The sequence below is a fragment of the Lepidochelys kempii genome, chromosome 12 (assembly GCF_965140285.1).
Source record: "Lepidochelys kempii isolate rLepKem1 chromosome 12, rLepKem1.hap1, whole genome shotgun sequence".
Lineage (NCBI taxonomy): Eukaryota > Metazoa > Chordata > Testudines > Cheloniidae > Lepidochelys > Lepidochelys kempii.
In genome coordinates, this window is record NC_136391.1 from 21398803 (window position 1) to 21416087 (window position 17285).

Below are 17285 nucleotides of genomic sequence, written 5' to 3' on the forward strand. Positions count from 1 at the left end.
TCTTTGGCATATGAAATGCAAAATGCAAAAGGGCCCAGCAAACGATCCCACATTTCAGTTAGTACAATAGAATTTATGTAGTTGCTACTCTGACAAGTGACATGCCCTTTTAATTGGCCCAGTTGCCAAAACCATTCAATGCAATACATTTTGAGGACTCTAAACAATGGATTAATGGCACACCTACTAGTAAAAAGTCTGCATAATTGGCACACACGGAGCTGTTTGCATGCTTTTTTACTGTATTTAACAGATGTAAAATAGTGTTTGGTGACATACATTTCCCATTCTGTGGCTCCTCTGCTTACTTCATGCTGCTTTTGTTCTCTGTTATGACTGAAGAAAGATTGAAATGTTAAATTTTAAAAATATTTTAATGCTCTGGTTTGCCTTAAGATCAAGTTGTGAAATAAAAAGGGATCTTTCTTAGGAATTTAAAAATTGTCCATATCCATAGTTTTTGTGTGTTGTGTATCAGTGAGCCCCTGATGAGAATGTTGATTACTTAATTGGGATATTTCTAATAATGTTGAAGAGAGGTACTAAGCAGATTAAAAGGAAGCTATTTAGTATCAGCATTTAGAAAGGATACAAGATTTACATAAAGTATTAGACTAGAAAGGACAGATCCTTTTGCTAGTGAGCTGCTTTCTGAAGAATGTGTATGTAAGCATCATGGTCATTCAAAGGGCTCCAAGAAATCTCCCCACATCCACAGCTGCCCAAATATATGTAGGTTCCAGCCTAAATTTCAAGTGACCTTCAATATTGTGAGCTCAACCCTTTTAGAATTCTAACTATCTGAGTTTACTTGGAATACGGGAGGCCAAAAAATAAATTGAGGTCTTCCTGTCTAAAAATTGAGGTCTTCCTCCTGAATAATTGTTTTAAATTCTGCATATCTAGAACAGGAAAATGTTGAAAGGAAAGATGAGACTTTTGGGAAGGGAAAAGGGGCAGAAATGGAAGTGATGCAAATGCTTGGCTTGACTGTGGTTCAGAATTAGAAGTTGGTCAAGAAGCTAGAGCCAGTTGACACCCACTACAAAAAAGAAACAGCAAAGGGGGAGTCAGCCACTGAGCCTAAGGGGGGGGGGAGGGGAAATTGCGATGAAAGCCCTTTGTCATCTGCTTGTAAAATAATGACTATCATGCCCTTTTACTCACTGGTTCCCAGAACAAGTATAGGATAGCCCTCGTGATTTTATCCTTGCAAATGAAGCCATGGCTTTTAGTCTTATTGATATACTATGGATGTCTATTTTAAAAAATCTTACTAAATAATTTACTAATTTTAAATAATGGTGAATGAAACACTGTAGGATACATAATATGGAACAAATACACTACAGAATGCTTGGAAAAGCTAAACCATGTAAAAATAAATAAAAGAGCTGTATTGGCTCCAAGATGAACTACAAAATGTGCACGTTAGTAAAACAGAATAGCAAGGAAAATGAATTTTAAAAATGTTAAAAATACATTAATAGTCTAACTTAAGACCATCCCAAGCATGAAAATTGAAAGATCATGTAGCTATGTTATTGAGTCCCCAAGCTATGGAGCGTGTATAGCACAGAACGTGAGATTACAATAAAAATAAGGGTGGGGGTTAATCCCAGTGTTCTGGCCAAATTCCATTTCAGATAAATGGTTACACGCTTCTTCAGCTGCTGTGTAGTGATATTGTGTGCTGCTGAACTGCCACCCCATCCTGTTAGCAACGGGTGACTGGTTCAGTGGTGGAGTAAATGATCCCAGTGGATTTGTAAAATGTGTTGTGCTGCTTTGAGAGCCATACAACATTTTTTTTTTTTTTTTTTTAATTCAAGGAGGATGAAATTTGGGCCCCATTCACGTCAGTGGCAAAACTCCCAATGAATTCCGTGGGGCCAAGATTTTGCCTTGCAATTGTGAACTCTTTAGGGTGGGAATTCTAATTTTGTTGTTGTTGTTGAGCACGATATACCTGATGTAAAGCACTGAGCACATATAGGATAAAACATACATTACAATATATACACAGAAGATAGTATTATTATATCAAAATCACTCAAGTCTCTTCAGACCCACGCTATTTTGTCTTTTGCAATAATTAAGTGCAAAAGTTGTATGTGCAACTGTCTGTGCATGATATATATATATAGAGAGAGAGAAAGAGAGAGGGGGATAAGAAACTAAAGAAACCTGTAGGGGTTCTTTAGGGGACTGGAGTGAAGAATATAATGCAGTGTTTCTCAAACTATAATCTGCAAGAGCCCTTCCTGTGGTCTGTACAATGCAATGTTTAAGAACCAATGTGTAGATTTGGGTGTTAGAAAGAATTGGGCCCATTAATGGATATTTTGCTTAATAAGTGAACTGCAGAATGAAAAACATGGAGAATAACTGATCTAATGAGTCTATGATCTAGGATCTAATTAATCTATGGTGTAGTATAAGGGATTTTCCCAATTTGCACTATTCCAGGATATTGTGGATCTGAAATTAATAAAACTAGATTCTTGTTTTTCTATTACTAGAACGTATCAGAAGGGTAGCCGTGTTAGTCTGGATCTGTAAAAATGGCAAAGGGTCCTTTGGAACCTTATAGACTAAGAGACGTATTGGAGCATAAGCTTTCATGGGTGCATCCGACGAAGTGGGTTTTCACCCACGAAAGCTGATGCTCCAATACGTCTGTTAGTCTATAAGGTGCCACAGGACTCTTTGCAGTTATTACTAGAATATCTGTTATGAATCCAGTGTAGTGGTGTAGACAACTTTTTTTAGGTGCGGCAGCAGGCAGGCTAAAAAATAATAAAGTAATAGCTGTTGAATATTGCTTCAGTGAATAGTTTTGAACTGACTAAATTTATTCATTTTTAACAAAGTGAGATAAATGAACTGCTGTTCCCAACTCAGTGTTTCCTTTATTAATGAAATCCCTACGTTTTTTTGGTGGGGAGAGGGGGCTAAAGCCCTTGCAAGCCCTCATTTGTCTATTTCCACAAAGCAAGTTTCTGATGTAGAATCCAGTAGGCCTTGAACCCAGTATAGTCATTATTTGGGCTGTTGTCAGTGTAGGATCAAGTGGGTTTGTGATTTATAATCTTACAGGTTGTAATTTAACCCTATTGGGTCTGTGTTCTGGTATCTAATGGATCTGTAATTTGGGATACAGCAGGTATAGGATCGAGTGATTCTGTGCTTTGGGGTCTGAGACTTGGAATCTGATGGCTCTCAAAGGCAGGGGGGTCTGATGGTTCTGTATTCTGACAACTAATGGGCCTGAAATACAGTGAGGCATTTTGAATCTGAGTATTGAATCCAATTGGTCTGTGCTTTGTGATCTGATGGTTAGGGAATCCAGTGGATCTGGAATTTGTGATCTGAGAGCTCTGGGATTGTGGCTCTGTGCTGTAATGGCAATTGGATCCAGTGTCTCAATGCTTTATGGTCCCATGGCTATATGATCTAGTGTCCATGTGAGTTGTGATCTGATGGCTTGGGATCCAATAGATCTGTTTTGTGATCTGATGGCGATGGGATTAATTGGCTACATGCTTTGGGAGTTTGGATCCAGTGGCTTTGAGCTTTGGGAGCTTGGTTCAAGTGGCTCTATGCTTTGTGATCTATGGATGGATCAAGTGGCTATGGATTCCAATGGCTGTGTGCTGTGTTGATCCCATGGCGATGGGATCCAAGAGCTGTATGCTTTGGGAGGTGGGATCCAGGGATTGGGTTGTGTGTGATCCCCTGGTGATTGGATCCAGGGGCTGGGTGCTTTGGGAGCTGGGATCCAGGGGGAAGAAGCTGTGTGGTCCCCGGCGATGGGATCCAGGGGCTGTTTGGTCCCATGACAATGGGATCCAGGGGTGGATGCTTTGGCATTGAGTGACTGGGTGCTATGTGGTCCCACGGCAATATCATCCAAGGGCTGTGTGATCGGATCCAGAGGCTGTGTGCTTTGGGAGCTGGGATCGAGGGACTGGGTGCTGTGTGATCCCATGGCGATGGGATCCAGGGGCTGGGTGCTTGGGAGCTGGGAATGAGGAACTGGGTGCTGTGTGGTCCTCTGGCGATGGGATCCAGGGTGCTGCGTGCTTTGGGAGCTGGGATCGAGGGACTGCGTGCTGTGTGGTCCCCGGTGATGGGGTCCAGGAGCTGTGTGGTCCCCTGGCGATGGAGTCCAGGGGACAAGGACTGCATGGTGCCCTGGCGATGAGGTCCAGGGGGCAGGGGCTGTGTGGTTCCCTGGCGATGGGGTCCAGGGGCTGAGCGGTCCCATAACAATGGGATACAGGGGGCAGGGGCTGTGTGGTGGCCTGGCGATGGGGTCCAGGGGCTGAGGGGTCCCATGGCGAAGGGGTCCAGGGGCTGAGTGGCCCCACGGCAATGGGGTCCAGGGGCTGAGTGGTCCCCTGGCGATGGGGTCCAGGGGCTGAGTGGCCCCACGGCAATGGGGTGCAGGGGGAAGGGGCTGTGTGGTGGCCTGGCGATGGGGTCCAGGGGCTGAGTGGTCCCCTGGCGATGGGGTCCAGGGAGCAGGGGCTGTGTGGTGGACTGGCGATGGGGTCCAGGGGCACGACGGCTTTGGGAGCTGGGATCGCGTTTGGTGCCCCCGGCGAAGCGCAGGGGGTGGGGAGCACCCGCCTTTCCGCTCGCTCGCCGCGGTGCCTCCGGCGGGCGCTGTGGCTGCCTACCCAGAGTGCAGCAGGCAGCCGGGCGGGCGGGAGGAGGAGGCGGCGCGGCAGCGGCTGGGCTCAAGCTGCTCGTGCTCTCCGGCCCCTCGGCGCAGCTGGTCCCGGGCGCAGGCGGTGGCGCGGCCCAGAATGCGAGTGTGAGATGCTTCCCCCGGCAGCGGCTCCCCGGGCCCAGGCGGCGGCGGCGGCGGTCCCCGCGTGGATGCGGCTCCGGAGCCGGCGCTTCACGCTGCACAAACATTTCTATAGGACTCATTCGCCTTGCTGAGGAGAGCGGCCCGGCCCGCGCCCCCGCCAGCCCCTGCCCCCGCCCGGGCCATGCAGGCCCCCGGCACAGCCTCGCCGCTCAGCGCCGCGCAGGTGGGCCGCCTGCGGGAGGAGCAGGGAAAGGTAAAGGCCGAGCAGCAGCGCCGGGGGCCTGGGCCGCTCCGCAGCGAGGCCCGGAAGGGTGCCCGGAGCGCCGGGCCCGGCTGGGGGGAAGCGGGGCAGGGGCCCGGGGGAGGAGGCCCAGGCCGCGGGGCCATGGCAGCGTTGGGCCTGTAACGGTTGTTGTCGCTTCCACCGCACTCGAGAGAGAACGTGTGCGGGGAGCGCCTCGCCCCGGCGGGTCCGGCACCGCGGCGCTGGCGCGGGGCTGCCAGCTGAGCGTCCGGAGTCGCCTCAGGCCGGAGCCCAGCCCCCAGGGTGCGCACCCACCCCCCGTAGTGCCACTGGCGTCATCGGCCCCCCAACAACACCAAGGCTTGGGGTAAAAAGGGTGTGACCCCCCCCCCCCACAAAGCCGGTTCTGTCCCCCAGGGTAGAGGCCTGTGGGTGCTTTTAACTCAGGGCTGCTTCAAAAGTGGACCCTGACCCAGCTTCTGGAGTGGGGCTGAAATAAACCGTGTCAGTGTCCTAGCTCTGCCTAAAGTGTTGAAATCCAATAGTCCAAGTTAAAGATGATCCGTCAGCCCTAAGGTTAGCGTCCTGGCTTTTGGCCTTGTGTCGCAGCCATGTTACTCCAATGCCATTTTTGTGTTTCCTTTCTTTTAAATTCAAAGAATACCTTTTAAGAAAAGTTGGAAGATACCCATATGTTTACTGATGCCCCATGTGGGCTCCCTAGGGGTCATTGCAATCTGTTGTGTAAATACTTGCTTTAATGTGTAACAAACATCGTTTTAAGGTTTTATGTAAGGGTGTAACTGTACGTGCATAGTAGTTCCAGTTTTTCAAATTATTATTCTCTCAGATGCTTAATCTTTTTTTAATAGGAAAGGTGATTATGCTTTTAGGTCTGCAAGTTGGTCCACACAGAGCCTTACTGAAGTCAGTGGAGCTTCCTGTGGGCTTCTGCCCATGTGAACTAACTTCCATAGGTAGGGCATTAGGGTCTAATCAGTCATGAACCTTCTTTTGAAGATTGATGACTTTAGAGCTGTATTTAAAATAGCCAGACTATCAAATGTCTTTTTTACAAAGTTTCCTGCCTTAGAATACTGAATGTCTTCTCTTACTCCGTGCTGTATATGGGCTTAGTGCAAAACTGGAGATCTCTCCTTCTTAAGATTAGTCATATCCACTTACTAGGTGATTGATGTGATTTTTGGGGTGATAGGCCCCTATCCTGCAATTAGGTCTGCATAGGTGCAGGTGTCTACCTATATGAAATTAATTGCATGATCAGAGCCATATTTAGCACACATCATCATGAGTATTTCATGCCAATAATCTAAATACCTTTTCAGTTGTCCTCTTGGTCTCTTCATAAGGTTAAAAATTTTGTATGCATCTTAAAAGTAGCTCCCTAGGTATAAAAGAAAACTCTTAGTAGTTCCTTTACTGTATGGTGCTTCCACCAACATCACTTTTTTGAGGGTAGGGAGCCTAAGTAATGCATACATGATACAGACCATGAGCATCTTCTGGAGTATTGTGTATAAACAAGATGTCTGGCTTTGGAGAAAAAGACCCACATCATTACCTAAAGATCTACCTAAACTGATGGGTTGTTAACATGGATGAAAATTAGGATAATCTGGTGGGATACTCTGAATGGTCTCTTCTTATAAGAACATCAGATGAGAGTAAACTGTTCTCTCTCTCCACAGTCCAGTTACTTTCCAGGCTAGTTGACTGTGATGGAGAATTATGCTTCTGTGATGCTTTAGTGTCAATTGGTCATGGAGTGTAAGTGCATGTCTGTCAGGAGCATGTAGAATTATTCCCAGTTCATGGCAAGGCCCTTCAGTAAGCAAGTTTAAGACTGTTCTCAAACAGATCTGCTCCAGTGGAAAAGAGACCCAAGAGGCCATTAATTAAGACTGTTAGGCTGCTGTACCAAAATTGTATTTTATCATAAGGAAACTTTACATAATTTCTGCAGATTGGCTAAAAATATTTGAACCCTTCAGCTTCATTATGAAATTATCCTGAGGAGCTAAATATCTTAGTTACAGTGGAGTGTCAGGATGAAGCTGTAGTGGGCTCTTCCTCTGTGAAATAGAGAATTGGAAGCTGTATATAATCGCATTACAATAGTGTTTTTGGTTCTGAAAATATTATATTTTAAGGTTGAGGAGACCATTTCATTTATACCATCACCTTCCTTTTCAGATAGTCATAGATTTCATAAATTTGAGCAAACTCCACTTGGAGGCAAGCTTGAAATTAGATATGATTGCTATAAAATTTTGCACAGTGCTTTTGCTAATCTAGTAGTCATATAAATGTCTTTCACAACCTGTGTTCTAATACCCTACAACATTTTCTTAATATAGTCTCAAAAGAAGTGGTCAAATATTTGTCAAATAACTTGAAAATTTCACACTTCGAAAAATAATTTAATTGATGTATTTTTATTTTCACCCAGCTCTGACTCTCATTCTGATGTGCTTAGATTTACAGAAATGCACACACACACCACTGTTTATCCAGGTGACAATATGCTCCCTTTAGGACTGAAACTTGGTTGAATAAAAATAAATTCTTTAGCTTTACTCCCACTAGACTGAAACTTATACCATATTGTGTCCTTTTTTCCTCTAGGCTTTGAAATAATGAAATACACTATTAATTACCTGCTGACCTAGAAATATTTTTATTTGAATCATGATTGATTTTTAGCATGCATATTGCTCTGCTAAAGTGGATACGTGTTGCATTCTTTTACTGATTTAGGCATGAGTTTTGGCTTTTAAAATGTAGTAAGTAGTTCTCAATCTTTTCAGTAACAGGAGTCGCCTTTCATCTACATAGGCCCTCCCTCCTGTATATAAACGTCAGACCCACATATAAACATGACCCACTGATGTCTGTTTGGGGCTGCCACATCCCAGTTTAGGAACTCTGTTGGCGAATGATTTTAATTCTTGGTTAGAATAGCCACTTGCCTGTTGGACAGTTTTCATCTTGTTAGTTTGTAGTGATAATCAGACCAAACCTTTAAAAGCAATTTTCAGGACATCTACTAAACGTACTTGGTAGAAAAACATGTCTTAGAATGTGTATCTTCGGGATAAATTATAGAAGAATATCTAGTAATTTTCATGATAAAGACTATCACTGAAAGCATCATGACTGCTTAAAGTTTTGAATGTTAGTGTAAAAAAATATAGCACATTTATCACTGATTGCTTGAAAGTACAGTATCTGTTAGCTGGAAATATTATGTTAAGCCCACTGTTTGTAGGTGTAGGAAGTACAATATAGATATTTAAAGAGGCAGAATCTCATGCTCTAGAGCAGTGGTTCTTAGAGCAGTGGTCAAACTGTGGGTTTGGACAGCAAAATGAGGCGCAAGCCCATTTTAATGGGATCGCCAGGGCTGGTTTAGACTTGCTGGGGCTCAGGGCCCAAGCCCTACCAACCAGGGCCAAAGCACAAGGTCATCAGTTCTGGGTGGTGGGGTTCAGGTTACATACATGCTTCCTGCCTGGGGCGGAAGCCCTGGGTGGTGAGGCTCGGGCTTCAGCTTTTGCCGACCTGCCCAAGACGGTGGGGCTTGAGTGGGCTCAGTCCCCGCTCCTGAGGTCGTGTAGTAATTTTTGTTGTCAGTGCAATGAAGTTTGAGAACCCCTGCTATAGAGCCTGAATTTAAATTTAATAGTTTATATATAAATGTGATTCTCAGTGACTAATGGATCCTTGGTTACTAACAGATAAGAGGTAGATGAATGTTCTGTACTGTTTGTCACTCTGCAGACAGCTAAATTGTTGAATAATTGAACAAGTTATGTGTTACAAAATGGGAGATGTTTAGAGAACTATTTAGACCCATGAGGGACATGTTGAGTGCAAATGCAGTCTTGGGTAATCTAATGAATTCCATTGAGGTCTGGCAGCGTGGTGGTTTTAGTAGGAATATATTTTAAAGATTTTCATATTTCACTGATTCATGTCTGTTTTTTCTTCCTGGTTTAGGAAGAGTAGGAAGGGAAAGTGACTCTCCTGCAATTCACCATGTCATCTAAGTATCATGAGATTTTAGGGCACCGGTTATTGTAACTTACTGGTCAGTGTATGTTACATGTCCCTGACAGATTACTTATGAATTTAATTCATGTAGGGCAGAGGTGGGCAAACTATGGCCTGCAGGACCGTCCTGCCTGGCCCCTGAGCTCCCGGCCAGGAAGACTAGCCCTGGGCCTCTCCCCCGCTGTACCCTCCCCCACAGCCTCAGCACGCTGCACCCGCAGCACTCTGGTCCACGACTCCTGCCGGGTAGCGGGTTGGCTCTGGCCAGGCAGTAAGCTCCTGCTGCTCTGAGCAGCATGGTAAGTGAGCAGGAAGCAGGGGTGTGTGTGTTGGATAAGGGGCAGAGGGTCCTGGGGAGCAGTCAGGTGACGGGGACCTGGGGGGGGTTGGATAGGCGTGGAAGTCCTGGGGGGTGCTGTCGGGGCAGTCAGGGGACAGGGAGCAGGGGGAGGTTGGATGGGGATGGGGGTGGTTAGGGCAGGGGTCCTGGGAGGAGTGGTCAGGGCATGGGGACGGGGACGGGGGGCTGGATGGGTCAAGGGTTCTGAGGGGGGTGGGCAGTGGAAGGGGGCAGGGGCCAGGCTGTTTGGGGCGGCACAGGCTTCCCTACCCAGCGATCCACACAGTTTCGCAATGCCAATGTGGCCCTTGGGCCAAAAAGTTTGCCCACCCCTGGTGTAGGGTGATATCTTTAACTCCAAATGCTATGTATAAGGTTTTGTCCACATGTACAGTTTTTCAACAGTTGAAGAAAACAATTGAGAGAGGTATAAATAGCTTGTGTCCTCTGCCTCTTAGCTGCAACCTCTGCTTTTGTTTTGTCCTCTACCTATATGAATAATTCCAGTAACTGTCTCTGCTGCTGTTCAAGTCTTTTTCAAGCAGCATCTGCAGTACAAAATTGATAAGATTCTCGATGATTTCAGAACTGTTCCCACAGTTCTGAAGAATAACAGTGTAACTGAGCAGAATCTTATGCCTTTCACTCTGGACTTGTCTATACTTCCGGTTAAATCAGCACTGCTGTTGGTCTGGTGAAGGCAAGCTACGTTGATGGCAGAGTGCTGTCCCGTTGATGTCTGTACTCCACCTCCCTGTGAGGCGGAAGGTAAGTCAGTGGGAGAGTATCTACCGTCTACATAGCGCAGTGTAGACGTGCTGTAAGTTGACCCAAGTTGCATCAACTTCAGTTATGCAACTGAAGTAGTGTAACTTAGGTCAACTTACAGCTTTAGTGTAGAATAGCCCTCTGACACTGCAACAGCGGCGGCACTATAGGTGCCTGCAGACTCAAGAAAATGACACTGCATTATTTTATACATATTTCATGTTTCAAGCTTATCTTTACCGCCATAAGTTCTAGAAGTATTTTTTTTAAATGAAGACCTCCATCAACAATTTCAGCAGATTTTAGATCCTCTTGCTTTTGAGGGCAAGCTTCCTCCTTGTTTGGGGCATGTAGATTTTACACGCCCTGATGGCAAATATCTGCTTTCATATTAGAAAGTAATCACACAAATAACTATATATTTATTATACAAACTGTTTGTGATAAAGAGAGAGAACAGTATGCCAAAATAATAGTAGCTACTACCACTGTAAAGTACATGACAAGTACATTGTTGTGATTCATTAAAAGATGGAGTCACTTACCTTGTTGCCCCATTAAAATGGTAGTAACTATCAACATAATCAGAATATTTATAATATTGATGGTTTCAGATGGGGTGACTGATTCTCTTAATATATAGATGCTCATTATCTTCATAACAATTTGATTTATTCAGTGTGGATTGCAGTGCAGTACTTTTAAGCACATTGGACTCTTTCAGCCCTATTGTTCAATGGTGCTCATATCTCAACAAAGCTCACTAGTGAGAAACCAATTCTGTTAGCATCCGCTTTGAAGCATAACTTTCTGTGTAATGCCCATTATAGTTAGCCTAGCTTCCGAAGCGTTATGTGATTTAATCCTTTTTTAAAAAAATTCTCCACCCAAATACCACTTCAGAATCTCTATTTAGGCACAGTCCACCCTGTCAGATGCTTTTCTGTATTTCCTGATTCCACCCTTGCTTTCCCAAGCGCTGTTCAGAAGGAAAAGGGCACATTCAGTAGTTGGCTGAAGCTATCAGCTATAAAGCCTGCTTTATCTTCTAGCATTAACTGGTCACCTGTCTTACCTTGTTTTGGTCAATAATTGATAACTATATTGAGCCATGAGATTTGCCCACATTCCAAAGGAATTTATCCCATTGTTAATATGAATTAAATGTCTGCTGATTGTATAGTATCAGATTTTAACCCTGATTCTAGCAGATGCTTAAAAAGGTTAAATAATAATCACTCTTTATTTGAGGACGTGAACATTTAAACAATTTTTATAACAAAATATAGTATGGAGGAAGGAATCTCTCACATATTTCAGCCCAAAGCTCTGTCCGTTAGAAGGAAATGCTATGTGTTGCATCATTTTGTGTGTTGTGTAGCACATCTGAACTGGTTTCCAGAGGGCTAGCATGGATGCTATAAGAGACTTGTGAAAACATGTTAATTTGACACAGGTTAAATTGTATAACTGTGCTAATTAAGCTGTTTTGTGAACAGTTTAACTTTATCCTGGTGTGGACAGAGTCTTTAGTACTTTGCCTGTATATTACAATGCACCATTGTAGATTGATTAAGTAACGTGTGATTGCTTTCACAAAATTCATAATGTCACTACAGTGTAGGCACTTCAGTCTGAAAGTCAGACTATGTCAACAGATGGAGTGACCAGAGCCCTGCATCAAAATCTTACCAGTTTCACAGCCCACTACAGTAACTTCTGATGTTTGAGTAATTTCTGTGTTTGTTTCTGCTGAAAGAAAAGGAGTACTTGTGGCACCTTAGAGACTAACCAATTTATTTGAGCATAAGCTTTCGTGAGCTACAGCTCACTTCATCGGATGCATACTGTGGAAACTGCAGAAGACACTATATACACAGAGACCATGAAACAATACCTCCTCCCACCCCACTCTCCTGCTGGTAATAGCTTATCTAAAGTGATCACTCTCCTTACAATGTGTATGATAATCAAGTTGGGCCATTTCCAGCACAAATCCAGGTTTTCTCACCCTCCCCCCCCCCCCCCCCCACAAACTCACTCTCCTGCTGGTAATAGCTCATCCAAAGTGACCACTCTCTTTACAATGTGTATGATAATCAAGGTGGGCCATTTCCAGCACAAATCCAGGTTTTCTCACCCCCCCCCCCCCTTTTTCTCAAAAGTCACACACACAAACTCACTCTCCTGCTGGTAATAGCTTATCCAAAGTGATGGATAAGCTATTACCAGCAGGAGAGTGAGTTTTCTTGAAAAAGGGGGCGGGGGGGTGAGAAAACCTGGATTTGTGCTGGAAATGGCCCACCTTGATTATCATACACATTGTAAGGAGAGTGATCACTTTAGATAAGCTATTACCAGCAGGAGAGTGGGGTGGGAGGAGGTATTGTTTCATGGTCTCTGTGTATATAGTGTCTTCTGCAGTTTCCACAGTATGCATCCGATGAAGTGAGCTGTAGCTCACGAAAGCTTATGCTCAAATAAATTGGTTAGTCTCTAAGGTGCCACAAGTACTCCTTTTCTTTTTGCGAATACAGACTAACACGGCTGTTTCTCTGAAACCTGTTTCTGCTGAGTTACAGTATCTATCACATTTTAATTAATACAGCAAGTGTTATTTTAATGTATAGAAGAGGTTACATTTATTCAGGTTATGTGGAATTTCTTATTTATGTGATTTTGAAGACCCCATTGACTCAGTATCTGTTATTCCGCCCCCTGAAAATCTGGATGACTGTTCATAGTGTAGGGACTCACAGGACTTGGTAGATGTGCACTCAGTACTTCCTGAATGTTATGCCACAGATGGAAAGAGATTATACCACCCTTTTCTCTGCTAGTAGTTGGGGTAGTCCGTATAGTGTTTGTTTGTTTCTTAAAAGCAGTCCATCCAACATACTAGTAAGCCCAGCCTCTCCTTTCCTCACATAACAACAGCCACTCAGACAGACGACCCTTTGGGTCCTTTATCTCCATGGAGGACCCCCAGGCCGCCTCCAAGGAGCACTTTCCTGTTCAGATGGTAGCCTAGCTGGGTTCTGCTCCTATAGGAAACCAGCAGCCCCTCCTACAGGCCGCTGAGATGGAGTTGGTTGCTATGAAACAGTAAGTGCCCTAGCCAGCCCAGCAGGTTCCCTTTAAAGCACTAGTTGTACTCCCTTTAAAGACTAGCTCAAGTAGCCAATAAGGAGTTCTCCACCTCTCCCAACAGACCTCCCGATACAACAGAGTTTGTGCAGGATGTCTTAGATGTTTACACATTTGTTTCTTCTATGAGGGATATAAATCCTAAATGTCCCCTCAGAATTACAGTGAAACAAATAACAAAACCTTTACCCCTCATGAGAGATACGGGCATCATCTTCCTCAGCAACTGCATAATCTTAATTCTGTACCCCTTACTCTCTTGTTCTTCTTGCCTTCCATAACCCCTCTACCTGTGTCATCATTAAGGCTCAGATTTTGTCACGGATATTTTTAGTAAAAATCATGGACAGGTCACAGGCAATACAAATTCAGGGAAGCCCGTGACCTGTCCGTGATTTTTACTAAAAATATCCCTGACAAAATGGGGTGGGAGGAGAGTCCAGCACCCACAGTGTCTGGGGGATATGGGGTCCCCTTGCCGCTCTCCACAGCTGGGCCACTGCAGGGACTGGGAGCTGCTAAGAGCTGTGGGGCTGCCTGCTGACAGCTCCAGCCCAGGGTCAGAAAATTTTACAGAGGTCTCTGGAGGTCACGGATTCCGTGGCTTCTGTGAAATAATCATAGCCTTAGTCATCATCCCTCATTACATCTTAACTTAAAGCCTCAATGTTGCAAATGGATGCACTAGCAGAAACCTCTACATCCTCAGAGTGAGAATAGAATTGTGAGATTCATGATTTTTTCCCTTATCTACACTTGTGCTAGGTACTTTTGAAGTTGTTTTTTTTTGAAGTTTTCGCTCAAGTTAATTGGCCCAGCAAAAGAATGGCAGCCCCTTGTACCTGTCAGACTGAGTAGATAGTGTGTGATTTCTCCTGCTCCCTAGATAAAAGGTATGTCTTCGCTACCCGCCATATCGGTGGGCAGCGATCGATCCAGCGGGGATCGATTTATCGCATCTAGTCTAGACGTGATAAATCGATCCCCGAGCGCTGTTCCATCGACTCCTGTACTCTAGCGCCGCGAGAGGCGCAGGCAGAGTCGACGGGGGAGCAGCAGCAGTCGACTCACCGCGGTGGAGATACTTAGATCAACTTACCGTGGTATGTCGACTTCAGCTATTAGAGTGACCCCCCATTCCCTCCCCCCACGCCCCCGTGTATAGACCAGGGCAAAGTCATGAAGAAGGAGGACTTCTTTGGGTTCTGCTAACAACTTAGAAGTTATTGAAGTGATTCATACCCCCAGTAATTATTAATTTTGAATTCATTTTCTCAGACTTCACAAAACCTGTACCCTTTCAGGACAGTTGACATGTAAAGGTTTAGTTTTTCACTTTTTTTGCTGTGGACATAACTAAGAATTATTTTTTATGCTTGCCAAAATCATAATTTCCTCCAATTATCCCTACCCTACTACATCCCATCCCATCTCATCTCACCTCCCAGCCAAGAAAAATCACCTTTGGACGGAGACTATATTAATAATTTTGAAATGTAATATTTAATCAATACCTTGATTTAAGCAATGAATGTTACATTTCAACAATGCTTTTTGGCTTTCCATTAAATCAAAAAAATGTACCAACTGACTGAAGAACTTTAATAATTTTATTTCATTTTGTGCCATTTAGTTTTTGGAAATGTCAAAAATGGAAATATTTTTGAAAAGGTAAACATGATCGAAAATGGGACTGAAGGGGAAACCATTTTGCAAATCTTAATTATATCTTTCTCCATCAGTGTTTGCTATGTTTTAGACTAGAAACTTGTGGTTTCCAAAGGAAGATGTGAAATTTCATTTTACATGTTTATGTTGCATATGACTTGTTACGTCCTGACTTTACCAAGAAACTACTTAAATGTTTGGCTACCTAGCTATTTTATTACTGTATAATATAAAGTCATATTCTAAATTAGTTACAACTTCATCAATAAATTCAGTTTTACCATGTCTTTTTTGCTATGTGGTGTATCAAAGAATATCACAAATGGGCTACCTGGCACAACGGGTCTTGATCCTGGAAACAATCACACATGTGGATAACTTAACTCACATGAGTAGTCCCATTGAAGTCAATATTCACATACTCAAAGTTAAACAACTAAATTCTGAAAAATTGGAATCATCCTAATGAGGGCAGTAGTAAAAATGAGGTTGATTTTATCCAGGACCCTAATAAACATTGAACTGTATTGCAAAGAACATTATACAGTTTGATTATGGTAATCTGCTCATGGGAGGGCATGAACCACAGAACCAAGGTCAAGACAGAGTACTTTGCAAAATCCCAAATGGCAAGACCAGTTTCCTAAAGGTAAAAACATTGTTTTTAGATTTATTAGACTATTACTTTAACACCTCATTACTTCCTTTCACTTTCAGAAAAAGTATTCTATACTCTGTTTTCCTTAAGTAATGTGACTGAAAGAAAATGTTTAAAGTCAGACTAATTCAAGATTAAACTGTCTCAAATTATTTTATTACAGCATGTACACAAATTGCTTACATATCTGATCATATTCAGATTACTTTTCAAGTGGTAAATAATGCTACTTAGCACTTATACAGTGCTTTATATCTTCAAAGTGCTTCTCAGGCATTAGGTATTTAATTAGGATAGCACTTCTGTGAGGTAGGTAAGTTAGTACTACTTATCCCCATTTTACAGACGAAGAAATGTAGGGCTTGTCTGCACCACGCAGCTTTTAGCGACAAGGCTGAATCGATACAGCCTTGTCGCCAAAAGTCAGCGTGTGTGAACACTCTTTTGCAGTATTTTGTCGGCACTTTCAGCCCCACGAGCAGCATAAGCTTTGTCGGCAGGAGAACGCTCCTGCCAACAAAGTCACGTCTCACTGCCGCTTGCATCGGGCAAAACTTTTGTCTTTTGCGGGGGAGCTTTTTTAAGTATCTGCAAAAAATAAGTTTTGGTGACAACTGTGCAATGGGGACAAACCCTTAGACTGAGAAATGATTTACCCAAGGCCAAACAGAAGTATTCAGTGTCAGAGAGTGGATTAGATCTCTTGAGTTCTTGGCTCCTTATCATGTGTCGCTTAATCTCAGAGGGCTAAATTTTAAACATATACCTACTCTTTAGTGCCAGTCTAATTAGTATAAAGAAAAGGAGTACTTGTGGCACCTTAGAGACTAACCAATTTATTTGAGCATGAGCTTTCGTGAGCTACAGAGCTATAGCTCACGAAAGCTCATGCTCAAATAAATTGGTTAGTCTCTAAGGTGCCACAAGTACTCCTTTTCTTTTTGCGAATACAGACTAACACGGCTGTTACTCTGAAACCTCTAATTAGTATGTGCCTTGCTCTTGCATGCAAATACGCAGTGTGCATACACAAATCAAATATTTGATTAGATGCTTTGCCAGTTAGGCCCTTAGCTAGCAATGTGCTTGTACAATACCTGAATCATACGTACATGGTTGAGTGTTTGCCCATGCAAGTGTACATGTATAGGGCTTGAAAAATCCACTCGCACACTTGCCTGCAACAAATAGTAATTTTTCCTAGATATTAAACTTCCATCTAAAAAAATTAATTTCCAGCTTTTATAGTTTAGAACATAGCCATGAAAGTGTGAATTGAGTGTAACAGGTGCAGCGATGTCACCTTGTGTCTGCAAGCCGATGACTCCATTGCCATTTCTAGTGCTTGCTCATAGCATTTTCCAAGCTTCAGCACAAGGAAAACTGATCAGAGGCTTGTCAGTGTGCCCTGCTGCTGTTCAGAATCTGTAGAAAATAGGTAAGAATCAGCTGATTAACTTCATTCTGCTGCTGTGAGAAACATTAGAGTAGGCACTGGAACTGTTTATTAGAGATAAGGACCACCTCAAAGAACAACAGCAAAAAGTCCTGAGTGGGGTGAAAT

General features: G+C 43.5%; 1 protein-coding gene across 5 annotated transcripts in view; it reads left to right on the top strand.

Annotated features, from left to right (window-relative positions):
• The first annotated feature begins 4680 nt into the window (after positions 1-4680).
• URI1 (URI1 prefoldin like chaperone) overlaps positions 4681-17285 on the top strand; it is a 61777-nt gene continuing 49172 nt past the window's right edge. For 2 of the 5 annotated variants that reach the window (XM_073307796.2, XM_073307797.2), the window contains exon 1: positions 4682-5075. In XM_073307796.2, the coding sequence (XP_073163897.1) occupies positions 5004-5075 (72 nt within the window). In that variant the 5' untranslated portion in view covers positions 4682-5003. Of the gene's footprint in view, positions 5076-14342; positions 15713-17285 lie in introns of those variants that run through there. The other 3 variants (XM_073307798.2, XM_073307799.1, XM_073307800.2) reach the window with 3 other exon arrangements.